The sequence below is a fragment of the Nyctereutes procyonoides genome, unplaced genomic scaffold (genome assembly GCF_905146905.1).
Source record: "Nyctereutes procyonoides isolate TBG_1078 unplaced genomic scaffold, NYPRO_anot_genome, whole genome shotgun sequence".
Lineage (NCBI taxonomy): Eukaryota > Metazoa > Chordata > Mammalia > Carnivora > Canidae > Nyctereutes > Nyctereutes procyonoides.
This window is the reverse complement of record NW_026575160.1, coordinates 20,281,411-20,300,744: the sequence shown is the minus strand read 5'-3', so window position 1 is coordinate 20,300,744 and position 19,334 is coordinate 20,281,411. Positions and strand designations below refer to the sequence as shown.

Genomic DNA, 19,334 nt, shown 5'->3' with positions numbered 1-19,334 from the left:
ACAAAGACTTAGTGAGGGTAAGTGCCTTTCCCAGGTCACACAGTGTGCTAATGGTGGTGGGAAGTCAGTGAACGAAAAGAAATACAATTTCTATAAAGAAGAAAAAGCTTTCCTAGGAGAAGAGTTCATTCCTTTTAGTTAAATTATTCACAGAGTGATAGGGCAATACCTTATTTTCGTGCTTAAGAGAAACTGATTTTCTTTATAAATATAGACCTTTTCAGAGTAGGGAACAATGATGGTATTGTGTAGCCACTGTAGGAATAATCTAAATGAAAAGCATGTGCATTTATTCAGATGTTAGCCAATTAGGCAACTTTTGGTGGAATGAGTGAGTCACATCATGGAGAGATTTTGTGGCATTAAAGTAAGTAGAAAAAAAGCACACAAATGTCAGGGGAAAAAAATCTACATTAAAAAAAACTAGTGTAATTCAGGAAACATACCTCCATTTTAAGCAGTGTGTTTTGTGTTCATTTGGCATTTTAGGAACACTTCGACAATATGGCATAAAAGGTGAAGGATGAACCAGTAAGACATTAGATAAGCTGCTAAAAAAGAAATGCTGAGAAATTGACAGAAATGAAAGGCACCAGGTAATATAAAAAATAAATATTTTGAAACTGATTATTGGGAAAACAACTTTAAAAGCCTTCAGAAATAATAAAAAGTAGACATAACACTGCTAATAATGGAATCAAAATCAAATTAGTGATTAGGAAAAATTTAAATAATTCTTCCAAATGTTGAGGAGTAGGACCAAGATATTTAAATGATGAGAAAGAAAAACCACTATTACTGACATATGGATGGTTAGTGTTCCTGAACAAAAGATCAGAACAAATGGAAGATAATCAATATTCAGACATACATAAAACTGGCTAAGAAATCACTTTAATCTGCAGATCCAAAGGACTCACTTGGCAAAGAGCAGAACTGTCAAACAGACCAATAAGTAGACATAATGGCAGCCCAGGTGGCTCAGCGGTTTAGTGCCGCCTCCAGCCCAAGGTGTGATCCTGGAGACCTGGGATTGAGTCCCGCAACAGGCTTCCTGCATGGAGCCTGTTTCTCCCTCTGCCTGTGTCTCTGCCTCTCTCTGTGTGTCTCTCATGAATAAATAAAATAAAATAAAATAAAATAAAATAAAATAAAATAAAATAGTAGACATAAATGGATAACTCTAGAAACAAACAAATATTTGATGACCTATACAAGAAGAAAACTCTAGCTGACCTTAGACTTCTCCTTTGTAACATAAATTGCCGGAAATCAGTGGAATAACATCTATGGAGGTCTGAGTTGTGAATTCAAGATTTCTACACCCATCTATATTGTCATTGCTGTGGAGGCAAGAGAAAGACTTTTTCATAAATGCCATGTGCTCAAGACTCCTATCCAGGTACCAGTCTTTTTTCTTTTTTTAAAGATTTTATTTATTTATTCATGAAAGACACAGAGAGAGAGGCAGAGACAGACAGGAGAAGTGGGCTCCCTGCGGGCAGCCCAATGCAGGACTCAATCCCAGGACCCCAGGATCACAACCTGAGCTGAAGGCAGATGTTCAACCACTGAGCCACCCAGAGACCCCCCCACACCCTTTTTTTTCAGGTACCGATCTTGAATGGAGAAGAAATTATCACTCAAAGTACTTCAGAAAATTGTGAGCTGTATCAAACAGAAAGACCAATATTGAGGCAGCCAACTGCTGGTGAGCATGAAACATTCCAACATAGAAATACTTGTTGATAATTATTGCAAGCATTGACACAAAGCAGAAGACAAAGGCCATAAAATATCTTTAAAATAATATTTTATTAAAATGCTTGGTCCAGTGTTTGGCAAATAAATGCAATAAAAATAAAATAGCTGAACTTAATATTAATATCACATAAATAAAATTTGGAGCCAAGTGGATAAATGAAGCTAAAAGGATTATGTGTGTGCAATATTAAGCACACAAACTTATATTAAAAATATACTAGTCAGGAGCCTTTAGGATCCAAATAATGAAACATTAAAGTTTATTAAATAAATATGATTAAAAATATTAGGAGAAGACAAAAGTATGAAAGTTTTAACAGCACTTTTAGTTATCCATATGTATCTAATAGGCAAGAAATACATGAAAAAACATCTGGAGACTATAATTAATAAGGACAAATTAAAAAAGATAAACACAAAGAAGGGACTGAATGTACAAATGGACAATGACCAGATTATATATAAAAATAGAACTCAGACCCACAATCTGCAGCAACCAGCCCAGGAAGCCACCCTGTTATCTATAGCAAACACTCCAGAAGGCCAAACAACAACCACTGTAGTAATTCACTCCAAATAGCCAGGATTTGATTAAATAACTGACAACTTTTCAGTTTTTGATGCTGGTTCCAACTTAGGACCAGAGAAAGTCAAATATACACTGCTAACCAATCACATAGGATTGTAGTTTGTTCTCCTTTGGGATGCTTTTTCTTACTCCCACATTAATTATTATGTCCTATTTTTTAGTATCCATTAAATATTTTTCAAAAGAAGTAATTGCATGTTAGACTTCAAAGATATCCTCAATAAATTCCGGAGAGCAGGAATCCTTCCAAAAATATTCTTTGACTGCAAGGCAATAGCACTAAATGTAAATTATAAGATGTTAAAGAAAATAGAAATTTTCCTGGACATTTAAAATAAAAATAGATAAAAACTTCAAAACTAAAATATTTTGGAAATAAAAACAATAACATTGCATCATATACACACTTATGAATTCAGAAAGAAATTCATAGTCTTAACATTTTCATAATGAATGAGAATTATAAGTAATGTTATCAAGAGGGCACTACATGTCATTCCTGACTTCCACCCTCCCAAGCCCAACTAGTAATTGTCTAGAGACAACACACGATCATGAAGCATCCTGCTGGACCACAGAGACCACGAAAGAAGACTGAATTAGAAGGGTAAGAGGTGTCGCTGTACTCTGGCTGCATCACTCCTCACCCAGGCAGGCATCATGCCACACCAATAGAGCCCCTCGTGGGCCTACAGTTTCTCTAGTGGGGAAAAAAAATGATCACTGGGGAAATCTGCAGAGCTTGACCACTGGGAATCAAGTCCAAATAGATATATATTAATATCATACAATTCAATAGCCAAAAAGAAATAATCCACTTAAATGATGGACATAGGACCTAAATAGACATTTTTTTCAAAGAAGGTATTCAAGTGGCTAATGGGTTCGTGAAAAGATGCTCAACATCACTGATTATCAGGGGAATGCACACCACAATGAGGTATTACCTCACACATGTTAAAGTAGCTATTATCAAAAAAAGAGAAGAGATAACAAGTGTATCCATTTCCAAGGATATGGAAAAAGAATACTTGTACATTGTTGGGGGGAATGCAACTTGGTACAACCACTCTGGAAAGGTTCCTCAAAAAATAAAATAGAACTACCATATGATCCAGTAATTCCACTCCTGGGTATGTATCCAGAGGAAATGAAATCTCTATCTTCAAGAGATATCTCTACCCCCATGCTCATGACAGCATAATATATAATAGCCAAGACATGGAAACAAACTGTGTTCATTAATGAATGAGTAGTATATATATATAATATATATATGTAGACTTTGAAAGTTCTTAACACACACAAATTTTAACTATATGAGGCGATAAATGTTAATAAAACATTGTGGTAATCATTCAGCTATATATACACATAAAATATATCACTACTTTGTCCACCTTAAGCTTACACCTATTATATGCCAATTTTATCTCAATGAAGTTGAGAAAATTGGAAAAGTAAATGAATGAGCAGAATTAAAATAAATAAATAAATGAATTAAGTATCCAACTCAAAAATCCAAGAAAAGAGTGAATGAAATCAGCATAGGAAACAAACTAGGGGTGGTGGAAGGGGAGGAGGGCGGGGGGTGGGGGTGAATGGGTGACGGGCACTGAGGGGGGCACTTGACGGGATGAGCACTGGGTGTTATTCTGTATGTTGGCAAATTGAACACCAATAAAAAATAAATTTATTATTAAAAAATAAAAAAAAGAGTAAGGGGTAGGACTTGAAACACACACACACACACACACACAAAGGAAAGTTGTAGTAAGCTCAACATATGTCCTCGGGCACTTCAACACTCCTGGTCTCACTTCTCTCGCTGAAGCTCAATTTTCTCTGTCGTCAGATAATTAACAGGAGGGCCCTTGGGATGACTGGGTGGCTCAGCCATTGAGTGTCTGTCTGCCTTCGGCTCAGGGCATGATCCTGGGGTCCTGAGATTGAGTCCCACATCGGGGTCCCCGTAGGGAGCTTTACCCTCTGCTATGTCTCTGCCTCTTTCTGTCTCTCATCAATAAATAAATAAAATCTTAAAAATAAGGAGGGTTCTGAGGGTGGAGATTTCCTTAGTTCATCAGTGTATTGCTTTCTGAGAATTGCTTTGAGGTAAAGCTAATTTTATTTACTAATATGAGAAGATTTGGCCCTATCAGAAAAAGGAAGTTATTTGAATGTGTGCCAAAAAATATGTTTTCTATCTTTCCTTTGTTGAGCACTCAACGAAAGTTATTCTCATTAGCTCCTCTTCTTTATTGCATTTGAATAAAACAGACAAGTCAGTCTTGAAGATGATAAATGACTAATAAATTTTAATTGGCACTTTAGCTCATAAAATATAAACAGTCATTAAATTCATCCAGAAAATTGTTAGAATGGAAGTACTAAAAATTGCAGAATGTGCCAAAATAGCTTCAATATCTTCCGGTTTCCTTCCATTCTTAAGACTAATCCTATAACCAAAGATCCTAATGGAATATATAGAGAAGAATTAGTTAAGATTTTTTTGAAGGGGTCAGAAATGTGGAGAAGAAGAAAGTGAAAACGAAAACATATGAAAACAGACAGACAGATAAATGGAATAGTACATAGAACCCAGAAATAACCCCCGCCCAACCATGTATATATGGTCAATTCATCTACGATAAAGGAGGCAGGGATATACAATGGAGAAAAATAGTATCTTCGATGAATGGTGTTGGGGAAAACTGGACAGCTACATGCAGAAGAATGAAACTGTCCACTATTTTATACCATATTTAAAGATAAATTCAAAATGGATTAAAATTTGAATATAAGACTAAAACCATAAAATTCTTAGAGGAAAACATAGGCAGGAAACTCTTTGACATCAGTTTTAGCAATATTTTTTTGGATCAGTATTCTCAGGCAAGATCAACAAAAAAATAAAATAAAATAGGATTACAACAATCTGAAAAGCTTTTGCACAGCAAAGGAAACCCCCAACAAAATAAAGGCAATCTACTGAATGGAAAAAGATATTTGCAATTGATCTATCTGGTAAACAGTTAATATCCAAAATATATAAAGGACTTACACAATTTAACATCAAAAACAAACAACCCAATTAGAAAATGAGCAGAGGACTTGAATAGATATTTTCCAAAGAAGACATACAGATGGCCAACAGGCACATAAAAAGATGCTCGACATCACTCATCATTAAAAAAATATAACTCAAAATCACAATGAGGTATCACTTCACACCTGTCAGACTGGCTATTATCAAAAAGACAAAAAATAGCAAGTGTTGGTTAGCATGAAGAGAAAAGGGAACCTTTGTGCACTGTTGGTAGGAATGCAAACTGGTACAGCCACTGTGAAAAACAGTATGGAGGTTCCTCAAAAAATGTAAAAAAGAATTACGATATGATCCATTAATTCCATTACTGTGTATTATCTAAAGAATATGAAAACTCTAATTTGAAAAAATATGTGCACCACCATATTTATTACAGCATTATTTTCAGTAGTCAGATTATGGAAGCAACCCAACACAAGTGTCCATTGATGGATGAATGGATAAAGATGTGACACACACACACACACACACACACACACATATTACTCAGCCATAAAAAATAATGAAATTTTGTCATTCACACACAGGTGTGTTGTGTGTATAATGCTAAATGAAATAAATCAGGCAAAAAGGCAAATACCTTAATGATTTCACTTCCATGTGGAATCTAAAAAACAAAACAAACTAGAAACAGACTCATAAATACCAGAAACAAACTGTCAGTTATCACAGTGGAGAGAAGTGGGGGGGACTGGCCAAATAGGTGAAGGGGATTGAGAGGTACAAACTTCCAGTCACAAAATAAAGACGTCATGGGGATATAAAATGTAAAATGTAGCATAAGGAATATAATCAATAATATTGTAATAACTTTGTATGGTGACAGTTGGTAACTAGACTTACATGGGGACCATTTTATAATATATAAAAATACCAAATCATTATGATGTACACCTGGAACTGATAGGATATGTCACTTATACTTCAATTAAAAAAACATACAGATGCAAAATTAAAACACTTGCTCCATTCAAATGCTCTGGTAAATGATGTGTCTTTGCTTTCACAAATATAGGAGCTGCTATAGTCATTATGGAAGAAAAAGATAAATTAGGCTTCCTCTCCAATACCCTGGCTAAGGTGGAAGAAAATTCTCCTTTTTAAATAATCAAATTATACTTAAATAAGTTCATAAGTATCATTAACAGATGAACAGAAAGAACCCATGCCCTCAAGGAACTGGTTATGATTCTATAACTATTGTAAGCCGGCAAGGCTTTTATTTTGGGGGATCTTGTTAAATAAGAATCAGTGTGGATCTATGCTGGTGGCTTCTAGAGCATTTGTTTCATGACATATTCCATCATCTTTTAGTCCTGGGGGACCTAAAAAGACATCAGTCAATTTGAAAGCCACAGAAGTGTCTTTCTTTAATGCAGTAAGTCCACTTCTACAAGTTCTCCTACATAAGTAAATGCTCCTAAGATTTAATAGTGAGAAGGTTCATTTCAGAATCGCTATAACAGCCAAAACTTGGGGGCAGGGCGGGAGGATGTAAACAGTCAACAATAGGAGTTTATCTACTTAATGGGACGGTCATCCAATGGGTCATTGCGATGTAGAGAGAGTGTGCCAAGATAAAAGGTCAGAAGAAGATAGCATGACGCTGAAAGATGCATTCTCAAAGTAGAGGAATAGCTAGTCAAGCAGAGATTCCATAGCTAAAGTTCTCAGTTATCTGTATAAATTAAAGTATGAAAGGCAAGCCATGCCGGAGATTGCTACTTACCTCTATTCTCTCATTATTCCTTGGAAAAAAGAAATCTGGTTTCATTCTGGCCAAAGGATTCAGGTTAAAAACAAACAAAAACATTTCCCTGCTTCTTCTTCAGTTACAGATGGCTAATGAAACACAAACAGAAATTAATGGGTGGAAGTTCTAAGAATGTCAGTTAAGAGGAGGATAGTTAGCTGGCACGGGCTTCTCTTGTCTTTCCTCTCCTCTTCCTTCCCATTGACTAGATTTTGTGCATGATGGCAGGAGTTCTAGCAGCCATTTTGAACCAGGAGCCCTCCATACTGTGAGTTGACTTTGAGGTTGGAAGTCCTTGAGGATGGAACATGGTTCCCCAGTGATAAGGAAACATAATATTAGCCCTGGACTGCCTACCTCAAGAATTCTTTACATAAGAAAAAAATCAGTCCTTATAAACGTAGGCCACCATTATCTGGATATTATGAATGTGCAGCTGATTCTAATTCTAACCGACTTAGAATAATTTAGTTGGTTGACTAAATAAAAGACCACACAGAAACCGAAATGTTCCTCAAAGAATCACTCAAGACTATTGGTCTATAAATAAGAGGCTATTCTCAACAGGTGACTGATGGTGGAAATATTATTTAATGAAGGGCATTAGTATTGCCTTACCCAATAATAACTGTTAGAACATATTTTTCACACACACACACACACACACACACAAAACCCAGGTAAAATGCTTCAGAATTTAGTTTTCTAAATATTTGTGGCACTGATGATGTTAGTTGAATCTGATGATTTAAGAATATGTGTGCAAGAAAAAAATTGATCATCCTTCAAAGGAACACCTGAGACCCAAAGCACGTCTGAGCTAAGTACACTGTCCTGAATAAAAGAGAAGAGCAGTTGAGGCTTGCAGTGAACTTCAGGCTTTTTGGAGAACTTTGCACTTTAGCAAGTGACTCAAAGGATTTTAAATTAATCATTTCCTTCATTTCATTTCAATGAACAAAACAACCATAGTGGCGGCATTAACTGCTATCATTTATTGAGCAATTACTATGTGCCTCACCCTGTACTAAGAATTTCCTTGATATCATCTCATTTACTGCGTTCCACAACTCAAAGCCCATCCCCACTTTTGGGGAGAGGAAACTGACATTCAGAAAAGTTGACTTTTCCAAAGGTACAGAGCTTGGAAGTACAATTGCTGAGATTCACACCCAAGTCTGAATAACCTAAAACTCTGACAAACAAAATATTCATCTGAAGAGGTGAGTTTGTGGGAATTTTTATGTATTTGAAAGAAGGATTTTATATAGTAGCTGATAGAATAGATATTTTGAAAAGAGCATATCTTCATTCAGAATGTTGATTAAAATTAAAAAACTAAAAAATTATCAGCTATAGTCCTTCCCAAACTTTGGAGCCATGACACTTGGTTTGCCTTAATGTAAATCCTCAAGGCTCCCCAAAGGATTTGAAGTACACAAGTCTGAAATGGGTGAAACGTGTCTTCAGTAACACTGGCTCCTTCCCACTCTTTGTCATCCACTGCACCCCAGGACCCTTCTCTTTCTATGAACTCTCAGACTTTCATTCCATACTGAGAAGCAACAAGCAAAGTGAGGCGTAAGGTATGTTTTCAGAGTATTTTCGCTCTCACAGGCTTCCAAGAAATCGTTATGTTGTGACAGACATTTCAGCCATTGTCAACAGGTTTGCAAGGCATTGGGATGGGGCAGGAGGATTCCTGGCATCCCATCTTGCATGGGCAGTTGTCACCTTACCAATGCTAGGGCTCACTACACAGACTAGAAATCTAGCCAGCTGGTCAGCTACAAATATTTTTAACTGAATTGTAAACGTTTTCAAAATCCTTTGAGGTTTATATGCAGTGATTATATTCTCCTATCTAGGGACTCCTATGCTCTTGCTCAGTCAGTCCCCCTCATTTATTAAGCACATTGGCACCAGGCTCTCAATTTTGCCTCATTTAATCTGCCTTCCATTATCCTGAGGTGTTGCAGTATGTCCACGGACCACTCACCCACACATAGGCCTCTCGGGGAGGCCCATCCTTTGATGACTAAAAGCTCACAATTGGAAGAAAGACTGCCTGAGTTTGAATATCTGGTCTACCCCTCACTGCATGACCTAGGGCAAGGTCTGAATCTCTTTGAGCGTTAATTTCCATGTCTGTAAAAAGGGGATTATGGCAAGGCTGTCATGGGACTATTGTGAGGATTAAATCAAATAATCTACACAAAGCATTTTGCACAGAGCCCAGTACATGGTAAGCATTTAATAGAATTTAGCTTCCGTTATGGTGGCCCTGTTGGTTAACAACATTCCCTGTGACTCTACTTTGGCTCCCCAGTACAAGGGACACACTGAGTTACACCATCTCTGCAATATTCCCCTGAGAACATCTTGGATCTCGAGCACACACTCACTTCTTTCCAGCTGTTTCATTCCAGGGCTATCACTGCCCACCTTAACACTATGTGGCGACCTCTCATTCCTTGACTCTCCACTGTCTCTCTACTTTTCTGACCTGTCCTGATTTCATCTCTTTCTTTAGTCATGGTCTCTGCGGTCCAACATTTACATCATCCTCTTGACAAGAAGTTTAACTTCCTTGCTTTACTTTGCTCCCATGTTACCAACAAAACCTGGCCATAGGTTAATTTAAGTATCTGTTTTCTCATGCTTACACACTGGGACTTTTGGAGCAATCCACATCAAACGCAGTGGAGGCCTGCACCAAGCTAGGATGACAGAGGATGTGCTCATGGATGCACTGAACATCTTAGCAAGGCATCCAAAGATCCTATTTATGGTTACCCCTCATTTCTTTCATCTCGGACCCCCATCCATGCTATGTTCTGCCCATATTGAATCACTTGTAACCCTCTGATGCACCTAGCTTTTCCCCTCTGTTATGACCTGAATGTTTGTGTCTCACCAAAATTCATAATGTTAAAGCCCCAATTCCCAATGTGACTCTATGTGTAGACAGAGCCTTTATGGAAGCGGTTAATGTTAAATGAAGTCATAAGGGTAAGGCCCGGATCTGACAGGATCATTGGCTTTATTAGGAGACACCAGAGAGCTTGCTTTCTCTCTCGCCATGTGAGGACAGAGTGAGAAGGCAGCCCTCTGCAAGGTGGGAAGAGCGCTCTCACCAGAACCCCATCCCGCTGGCACCCTATCTCACACTCCCAGCCTCCAGAACTCTGAGGATACAAATGTCTGTTGTTTAAGCCCTCTGGTGTGTGGTATTTTGTGACGGTGCACTGAGCAGACTAAGAAATCCCTGCCTTGATGCCAAGAGAAAAACACCTATAAAATGATAGCTATATTTATGCAAATGTCTTGGCATCACAGGGACACACTAAGAATAGCAGCATCTTTATGTGAGAACAACTCATTCATGCTGAGTTTAAGCCAGCAGCCTCTGTTTTAATATCACCCTGATAGGGCCAGTGTCTTGTCAGTGATTTTTCCTCATACAGAGAAGCTTGATACATGGTCCTCCGAAGGAAGACTTTCAGCGATAAGCAGGTAGGAAGACATCCTGATCTTGACTTTTCTCCTAGATCTTTTTTTTTATTTTATTTTTTTAAGATTCTACGTATTTATTCATGAGAGACACACACACACAGAGAGAGAGAGAGAGAGGCGGAGACACAGGCAGCGGGAGAAACAGGCTCCATGCAGGATGCCCAACGTGGGACTCGATCCTGAGTCTTCAGGATCAGGCCCTGGGCTGAAGGCAGGCGCTAAACCACTGAGCTGCCCAGGCTGCCCTTTTCTCCTAGATCTTGGTAGTCATCTGATAATCATGTAGATCAGGTTCTATGGGTTGGGCTTGATATCATTAGGAAATTTCCTTTATATATTCATTAGCATTATTATTGCTCCTGAGGCCTATAATGTTCCAGTTTTTGGGTTTCAATGGTTTGACGACATCATGGTTTATAATTTTCAAATTATTATAATAATGGAAACTGGAGAAGAAAGTCCTAACAGAACATTTTTTTTTTTTTGCAAGAGAATGCATTTTAAAACTTGGACAAACATGCAATTTGTCTAAACCATTATAAATGATAAGCTCCCCCTCCTTGCTCTCAGTCTCCCCAACCCCATCCAAAAAGCTTAATGTTCCCTTCATTATTGAAAGTGGGATTCACACTATGAGATGGGCTAGGATTTTCTCCGGGCACAAGCTTTTCAAATTCTGATTTTAAGATTTTCTGTATCAGTGGTTGTAAATCAGTGGCCCTTAGGCCAAATCTGGCCTGCCTGTGTGGCTTGTTTGATCAGCATGGTGTTCAACAAGAATGGAGTTTGAATGCTGTAGGTGGAGTGTGCATTCTCTACTTCCCCTGGGTGTCCATCTTTGCCTGTCCCTTCCCTGGGCTCTTTCATACATTGGCTTCTGAAGGCATTTGAGGTGGCAAGTCCTGCTCCATATTTTGTAAATAAATCTTTTTATTGAAACAGACTACATAAAGCACACAAATCGTAAGTATATAATTTGGTGAATTATCACAAAGGGAACACATCCATGTAATTACAATCAATATCAACAAAAAGAACATTATTACCGCTAGAATCCTTCTGTCTTCATTTTTGTTTTTCCCCTAAAGCAAGCGCTGAGACAAAGATAGAGACACCCATGTTTTAAGAAGCAGAGTGAATATCTGAATTTCTGACATATATAGATAGCATCATCAGCTGTCTTTGGTTTGTGTTTCCTTGTTTTATTATTTTTATCCTTTTACTTGACTATCCTTTTACTTTTAACTGGTTTTGTCCTCTATCCCACTGAACCATGCCCCCAAATTATTTTGAGGCAAGTCTAATATATATTATCAGTTTATACTTGCCAACACTTCGGTATGTACCCTTGAAACATAAGGACTCTTTTTAAACATAAGATACACCTTGAGTAAACACAGATACTTTCAATTCAAATCCAATATGAGAACATTACTTAAACTCATCATTTTCATGTGTGTTCTCTTTATATTTGTTTGATTGATTTTGATCTTGTTGATCTTTATGGTACTTTATGAATCTGTATTTTGATGATTTTCAGGATTTTGGTAAAACTGTCATTATAACTTTAAATATTATTTCTGTCCACTCTCTTATCTTTTTGGGGGGAATCCTTTTTCCTGGGTCAGTGTGTTATTTTCTGTCTGCATTTTCCATCTTTTTGTTTCTTCATGCTTCAATCTTATTATTATTTTCTAACCTGTCTTCCAGTTTATTAATTTTCTCTGCAGTTATGTTTAATTTGCTGCTATACCCATCTATTGTATTTCTAGCTTAGGTTATTTTACATTTTGCAGTTCCTAAACTTTCCGAACCTTGGCCAAGCTTTCCTCTCTGCAAATTCTTTATTTAAAATGCTTCTGATCTGACCCCTTGGGTTTTTCCAGGAAGAATTAGTGAATATAAAACAGACTTGAACATTCATGAGAAATTAAGCCTGATTAATACAGCAGAATATGAGGCCCCTGGGTTGCTCAGTTGGTTGAGCATCTGCCTTCAGCTTAGGTTATGATCTCGGGGTCCTGGGATAGAGCCCATGTCTGGGTCCCTGCTCCATGGGGAGTCTGCTTTTCCCTTTCCCTCTGTTTCTCTACCTGGTTGTGCTCTCTCTTTCTCTCTCTCTCATACACACACACACACACACACACACACACACACATAAACAAATAAACAAATAAATCTTAAAAAAAAACAACAAAGTATGGATTACACTAGAACACACAACTTTTTAACAACAGATGGTGAAATTTCAGTGATTCATTTGTTATTTTTTTGCAACACTAAATTGCAAGCTGATATCCTTGCCACCTGTAAATTCTTACCCTCTAAAAGAGCACACAGCTCTGTAGAATGTGGGTTACAGCATAGTAATTAAGGAAATATAATGAAAGTAAGTTATTACATCATCATCCAGGGATTTTGCATCTCAGAGTTTGCTGGATGATCATGATTATCCTTCATTCCTACTGTCATAGAAGTGAAAAGTGGGCCTCCTATTTGCAGGAAAGGTTGAGAGTTTTTTTTTTTTCCCCATCATAAGCAGCACCTTTGTGACACAAGCTTCTCTCATTATCTCTGTATTTCTCAATAGTGCCTTTAGTTTTCATTCTGGTCACTGTAGCCCCGTTCAAGAGATGGGAGGATTTCAGGCTATCAACAATATATGGCTAAGGTTCTCCTGTAAGTTACAGTGCCATATTTTTCCTATATTGTGGCTCACGGCTAAATTTCTAAGAACTCCCCATTGTCATTACTGCAACTGAGAGTATAGCACAGGTTGAAATGTACCAAACAGCCCATTCTGACGATCATCTACCATTGCTTCTTGTTAGCATAGCATTTAATACTTAAATTTTTTTTTGCATTTTCCCTATGGTTTGATTCAAATTAAGCTCATATCACAGCCATCTTGTTCCCAGAGCTTAGGAGTCCAAGTCTGTCTTAGACTGGACCCTCCAGGAATCCCATTTGTCTACTCTCATTTTTGGCCTGTAGAAATAAGACTCCCTCTCTTTGTTTCCTTTCTTTTTTTTGGGGGGGGGTGTTATTTATTTATTTGAGAGAGAGTGAGAACAGGGGCAGGGGCAGCAGGAGAGAGAGAATATCTCCAGCAGACTCCCTGCCTGAGCAAAGAGCCTGATGTGGGGCTTGATCTCATGATCCTCAGATGATGACCTGAGCTGAAATCAAGTGTCAGACACTCAACCTACTGAGCCATGCAGGTGTCCATGTTTTCCTTTTGGACATGACCCCTTCTGATTTGGGCTCTACTCATCTTTGTGGGAGTTTTTATTTCACAGATCATTTTTAAACTTGAGAATGTTTCACCATTCCCCCTCTAAGTGTGATGCATTCACACTTCAACTGTACTGGACATTCCCCAAATCCACATTTAAATTATCCTGATCCCAGATATTATCTTATGTCCTCATATTGTGCCCACCAGTGGTGTTACATATCACTTATATTTCAAAAACAATGTCCACAGACTTCAATCTGCAAAGAAGTACTTGAGACTTCACATTTGTTATTGAATAGAGATAATTCTGGTCCATTTGCTGGGATGTATTCTTTAAACTCATAATATGGTATGATATTGTCCTATCACCTTAGTGAACTATGGAGGCTGCTGTGTGGAGAAGGGTGAAACCCCAAAGAACCCCTTGGTGGCACTGATAGTGGTATTTTCAAGTGTGTTACATAGTGAGTTATTTTTATGATGGAATCTTAAGGATATATAGATGTGTTAAACTTGCTGAAAGAAAACTCCAAATATGGGTTTTGTATCCCTATAGAAATTACTCTCAAATCTGCTGATGCCTTTTGGATTTGATAGTATGCCATTTCTAGTGGTAAAATAATTGAAAGTGAGGAGCCCAGGAATTTTGCACAAGTGACTTACCTGTGATAGCCAGCTGAGTCACAAAGAAGGTCATTCTTGACTTCCTCTTCCTCCTCCATGTAGAGAACAGCACCATGGAGTTTCCAACAACGGTGAAAACAAACAGGACCCACAGAGTTATCAACTGCTCGGTCTGTAAGAGAGAAAGCAACACAAAACCAGTGTACCAGTGAGAACTCATATTTCAACTCATGAGCTGAAAGCCTTATGAGCAAAAGCTGAGTTTTCCCAGAGAAAGAAGTCTTCTCCAAGAATTCTTGAGAAATATAGAAATTATGCCGGAGTTTCCAGCCTGCTGCCTCCTTTATGAATTTCAGACTTGCCAGTCCCACAATCACATGAGCAACTTTCTTAAAATAAATCTCTCTCTCTCTCTTCCTATTGGCTGTGTTTTCTGTGGAGAACCTTCCTATACTCTCTAAATATCCGAGGCATCACAGTAGCACTTTTTCTTATATTAAATTAATTTTAAGTTATGCAGTCACAGATGCATTAACTCTTCTTTAAAAACTATAACAATTTAAGGGTACCTGGCTGGCTCAGTTGGTAGAGCACATGATTCTTGATCTTGGGGTCATGAGTTCAAGCCCCACTTTGGGTGCAGAAATTATTAAAACAAAACAAAACAAAACTCTAACGATGCAGATAAAACTCAAAGCCCCTTTGCCACCACTCTGTGCCTTGATAAACTACCTTCTTCAAGAAGGTAAATGTTATTTTGATGACATTATCTTTCCAATCCTTTGACAGATACTTTATAAGCACATGTACACACACACACACACAATCATAGCAAATAAATAGTATTATGTATGTGGATCAGCAATTTGGTATTTACTATGCTCTGTATATATTGTGCATATTGCTTTTCTCAGTCATTTGGAGAAATGGGTAAATGAAAGGTGATACTTTTATACAGTGCAGTGACATATTTAAATTAAAAGAAATGGATTCAATTTGTTGAAACAAAATATGTTGACAATAGAGGGAAGCCTCTAGACTGAGAGTGTAGAGGGAGCTGGTGAGTGGACTGAGTCAGCTCCATTCTCGAAGCCACTAACCTGCCCAAGCATCACTGGGGTTCTCTGGTGCTGCCAGGTAGATTTAGACCTGGTCTGATAGGTTCCAGGGCTGGGGCATGTCCTCATGGTCTCTCTTCCAGTCCTATCCTGTCCAGAAGCCTACGCCGGCAGCTAGGGTCTCCATGAGTCCTATACTTTATCCAACTAATACTTAGGTTCTCCATCTCAGATTTACAGATGGGTTCCTGAGGCCATGGGGAGAGGCCAGGGCCTTGAAAGTACAGATGGTGGAAACAAGGTGGTGTTGTGGTAGTGCTGAGAGGCAGGGTGTACACTGGAATGGGAGGACCGCAGTGTTGACAGCCTCTGCTACCTTGAAAGGCACAGGTGACAGATACTTCCAGTAGCTTACCAATCTCCCATTCTGTTGGCCGAAGGTCTCAGTGACACGGTGATGCTGATGGCTGATACAGGTGGGGGCCCGAGTGGAGGATGAGGCACCTATGTCCCCAGTGTGGTCCTAATATGGGGCGCTATCAGGAGCAGTGATGGGGTCCCAGGAGTGTTCATGGTTCAGGAAAACATTAAGGGGCCCCTAAGAGGAGCTGGTGTGGGCATGCAAAATCCTGTCAAGCCCTGCTGAGGATACAATAAAGAGATTTTCCAAGACTTTTCTCCTGTTTCTTTCAGGAAATCTATTTCACTGGGAGAAACATTTCGATGCCTTAAAGCTATTTCTTTTTTTCAGATTATAGAACAGTGTGTCACGTCCAGCAAACTTCCTCAGCCTGGGTGATGGGGGTGTGTGTGTGGGAAGGGTTATTTCCACACTTGTCCAGTACCGAGTTGATCTCTATTGAACTCTTTCAGCGTCAGATGAAGAAGAAAGGGAAAAAGTTAGGATGTTTGTGATGTTTCTTTGCCAGATCAGAAATCCAGATCTCCACGGTGAGTGGGCAGAGAGCAGAGTCTGGGAGCAGACAGAGGAGGAGGCATGCCAGTCTGCGGGCGACGGTGGGGTGTCGGGAAGGTGGTGGGTACAGGGCTGTTTTCCTTACACAGACAACTCTGTCTTCCCCAGCACCCCCCACGGCTCTGCTCAGCTGCCCACGTCCCTTGGTTGGATGAAAGCAGCTGGCCATGTGTCCTCGTGGAGTCTGTGGCATTCGGTGGGCTTCCCACAGAAGTCTGCACCACCTCAGCCACCTGGGGCAGGCCTCGGCTCACTGCTCCTCCAGGGAGACTCTCGCCTCCCATGGGAGAGTACAGGAGTCTCTCTGCCCTGCCCTCAGGACGTCCTACCTGCTTTAGACCTCATAGAAACTCCCCCCAATTTTGCAGCAGGTGAGGCCAAACTTTCCTATTTTCTGCTTCTGACACAACCTTTTGTCAACCCAAATTATACCCTGAAGGCCTTCTGGATGACGATTGGAAGAGGAGATTTAATCAACTGAACTCAGGTAAATTTGAACTAGAAGTCAATGTTTTTTGTTTTTGTTTTTTTCCAGAATGTCTCTCTCCTCATGCTCTCCTTTCCTCACATAACTAACTGCCTGTGGTAAGTGCAGGGAAGCCTCATTGCCAGAAAATGTTCACCCAAACACTGGAGTGGGTAAAGGTTTGCTTTTCACACGGTGCATTGGTGATTATGCTGCTGGCACTTGAAGTTCAGGTGGCCAGAAATCAAGTTGCTCGGCGATGGAGGACACCTCTGGCCTCTCCGTGGGCACGGAACAACCGTGTGCTTTGTCTTTGTGTGGCACAGTTCTGACCCAGGCAGCCAATATCGTCAAAGTGGGCTTGGAGCTCACATCTGCTCTGCTGGGAGCACAGAGTGACAAACAAACACTGCAAATCAAATTATCCTGGTTAGATATATCAGTGACTTGGAAGTCGGGCCTCAGGAGGGCTGGCACAGTCGGCGCTAGCCAGGCTGAGCCTTTTCCTTAGAAGCTTTGCAGTAACCGTGCTTTGGGCTAGCAGAGCCATGGCTCTCGGTAAACAGGTCAGAGTCCATTCTCCTTGGGATTGGATGATGTCTATAGGGCAGGCCGAGCAGGTCCTGTGGAATCAGGCCCCCTGCTTCTGCTTTATTGTTCTCTATTTGAAGACAATCTCACCTTAGCTCAGAGCCTTCAGCACATTTCCAGATGGAAGAACTTCCCCGTCCCTTTCCTGTTTTCTGGAGACTTCCTAAGAGCCACACTCATTTACTTGCATATTAATTCATTCAACATCCATTAATTGTCTATAGTATAAGGTGTTGGCACTCCATGTAGAGTATATAAATCATACTGGGCCAAATTTAAATCCTGTTTTATCAAGTAGTACCAGGGGCAGTAAGGATGCAAACACTTACTTGTAGGATCATTTATTCATAGTGTTCTCACCCATGCCCGCACAAACACACAAACACACACAGATCCTAGGGTAATATGAAGATTTGGAAAATTATGACAATGGGGACTGAGGAAGCAAGCCCAGAGGCATTTGAGTATCACAATCAGGTGAGCGTTTTGTAGAAAAGTGGGTAGGCTTTGAAACCAACCTAGCTTGGGATCAGACTCTTTGCTACTCCCTAGGTGTGTAATACAGAGGTAAATGACCTCTCTGAGTCTGTTTTTTCATTTATTGAATGAAGATAAAGATAAAATCTGCTGCAATAGATTTTAGGACACTTGCGATAGATAGATACGATGATGAAAACACAGATTTCTAGCTTAGTGCCCTATGCACAGTATACACACAATAAAAACTGGTTTATCTCCTTCCGTAGTTTCACACATGACATATAGGTTTGAGGAGTGATTTAAATAACTCACAGCCTTTTCAGGACAATGCATGAATTCATCCTGTTCATCCTATTTTCAGTTCCCCTTTTTTTTGGAATATCACCTGAGCCTAATGGGCCCTCCACCCTGGCCGCATTCCCCCAGTTGAGGATGGTGTCCCAACACCATTCTCAAAGCTATCGCAGGAATATAGTTGGGGATCAAATGCCCCCTAGTGGTCATGTGAGGCAAAATTCCAGCCAGATGCTCAATACTGAGTAGAATAGGTGGGTTTGAAATTTTTTACTGACTAAAGACTACAGTGTTATCAACTCAGGTACATGGTTGTAGGCACAACTAATTGGTTTTCAACCTCAAAGCAATGAGGCCATGCAGTGACGTCATCTGTGCAGATCAGAAATACAAAGACCTGGGACTTAAAGGGATGAACTACAGCATTCCCTGGCTGATACTTGGGTTTTCACTCCATAGGATAGGCTTCCAGAGCCAAAAGGATGCCTCTGAGGGGAGGTATTAAGTCTAGGTCACCACCCCAGGTTGGCATTCCGTCTTCCTCATAGAAAGTGCTTAATAAATATCTGTTGGATGGATATACAGCTACTGACAAGAGAAAGGGCACTTACAAGTATCACAGAACGGATTATCTGAAATGGGAATTATCTCAGGAAATACAAGACATTTAGTTGGGTGACACTAGTTAATGCTGGTTATGTCAGACTTGTCTGGAGGGAAAAAAACATGATTTATACAAATCCAAGGAATGGCGATCCTCTTTTCCAGAGGAGTCTTGGAAACTGGAATTAAAAAACAAAACAAAACAAACAAACAAACAAACAAAACAGCATCTAAAGTATCTTTAACAATATAGGGTGCGTGGGAACTAACACT

General features: G+C 39.4%; 1 protein-coding gene across 2 annotated transcripts in view; it reads right to left on the bottom strand.

The window, feature by feature from the left end:
- NPSR1 (neuropeptide S receptor 1) overlaps positions 1-19,334 on the bottom strand; it is a 140,939-nt gene that overhangs the window by 100,192 nt on the left and 21,413 nt on the right. For both annotated transcript variants that reach the window (XM_055314749.1, XM_055314750.1), the window contains exon 2: positions 14,633-14,765. In XM_055314749.1, the coding sequence (XP_055170724.1) occupies positions 14,633-14,765 (133 nt within the window). The remainder of the gene's footprint in view (positions 1-14,632; positions 14,766-19,334) is intronic.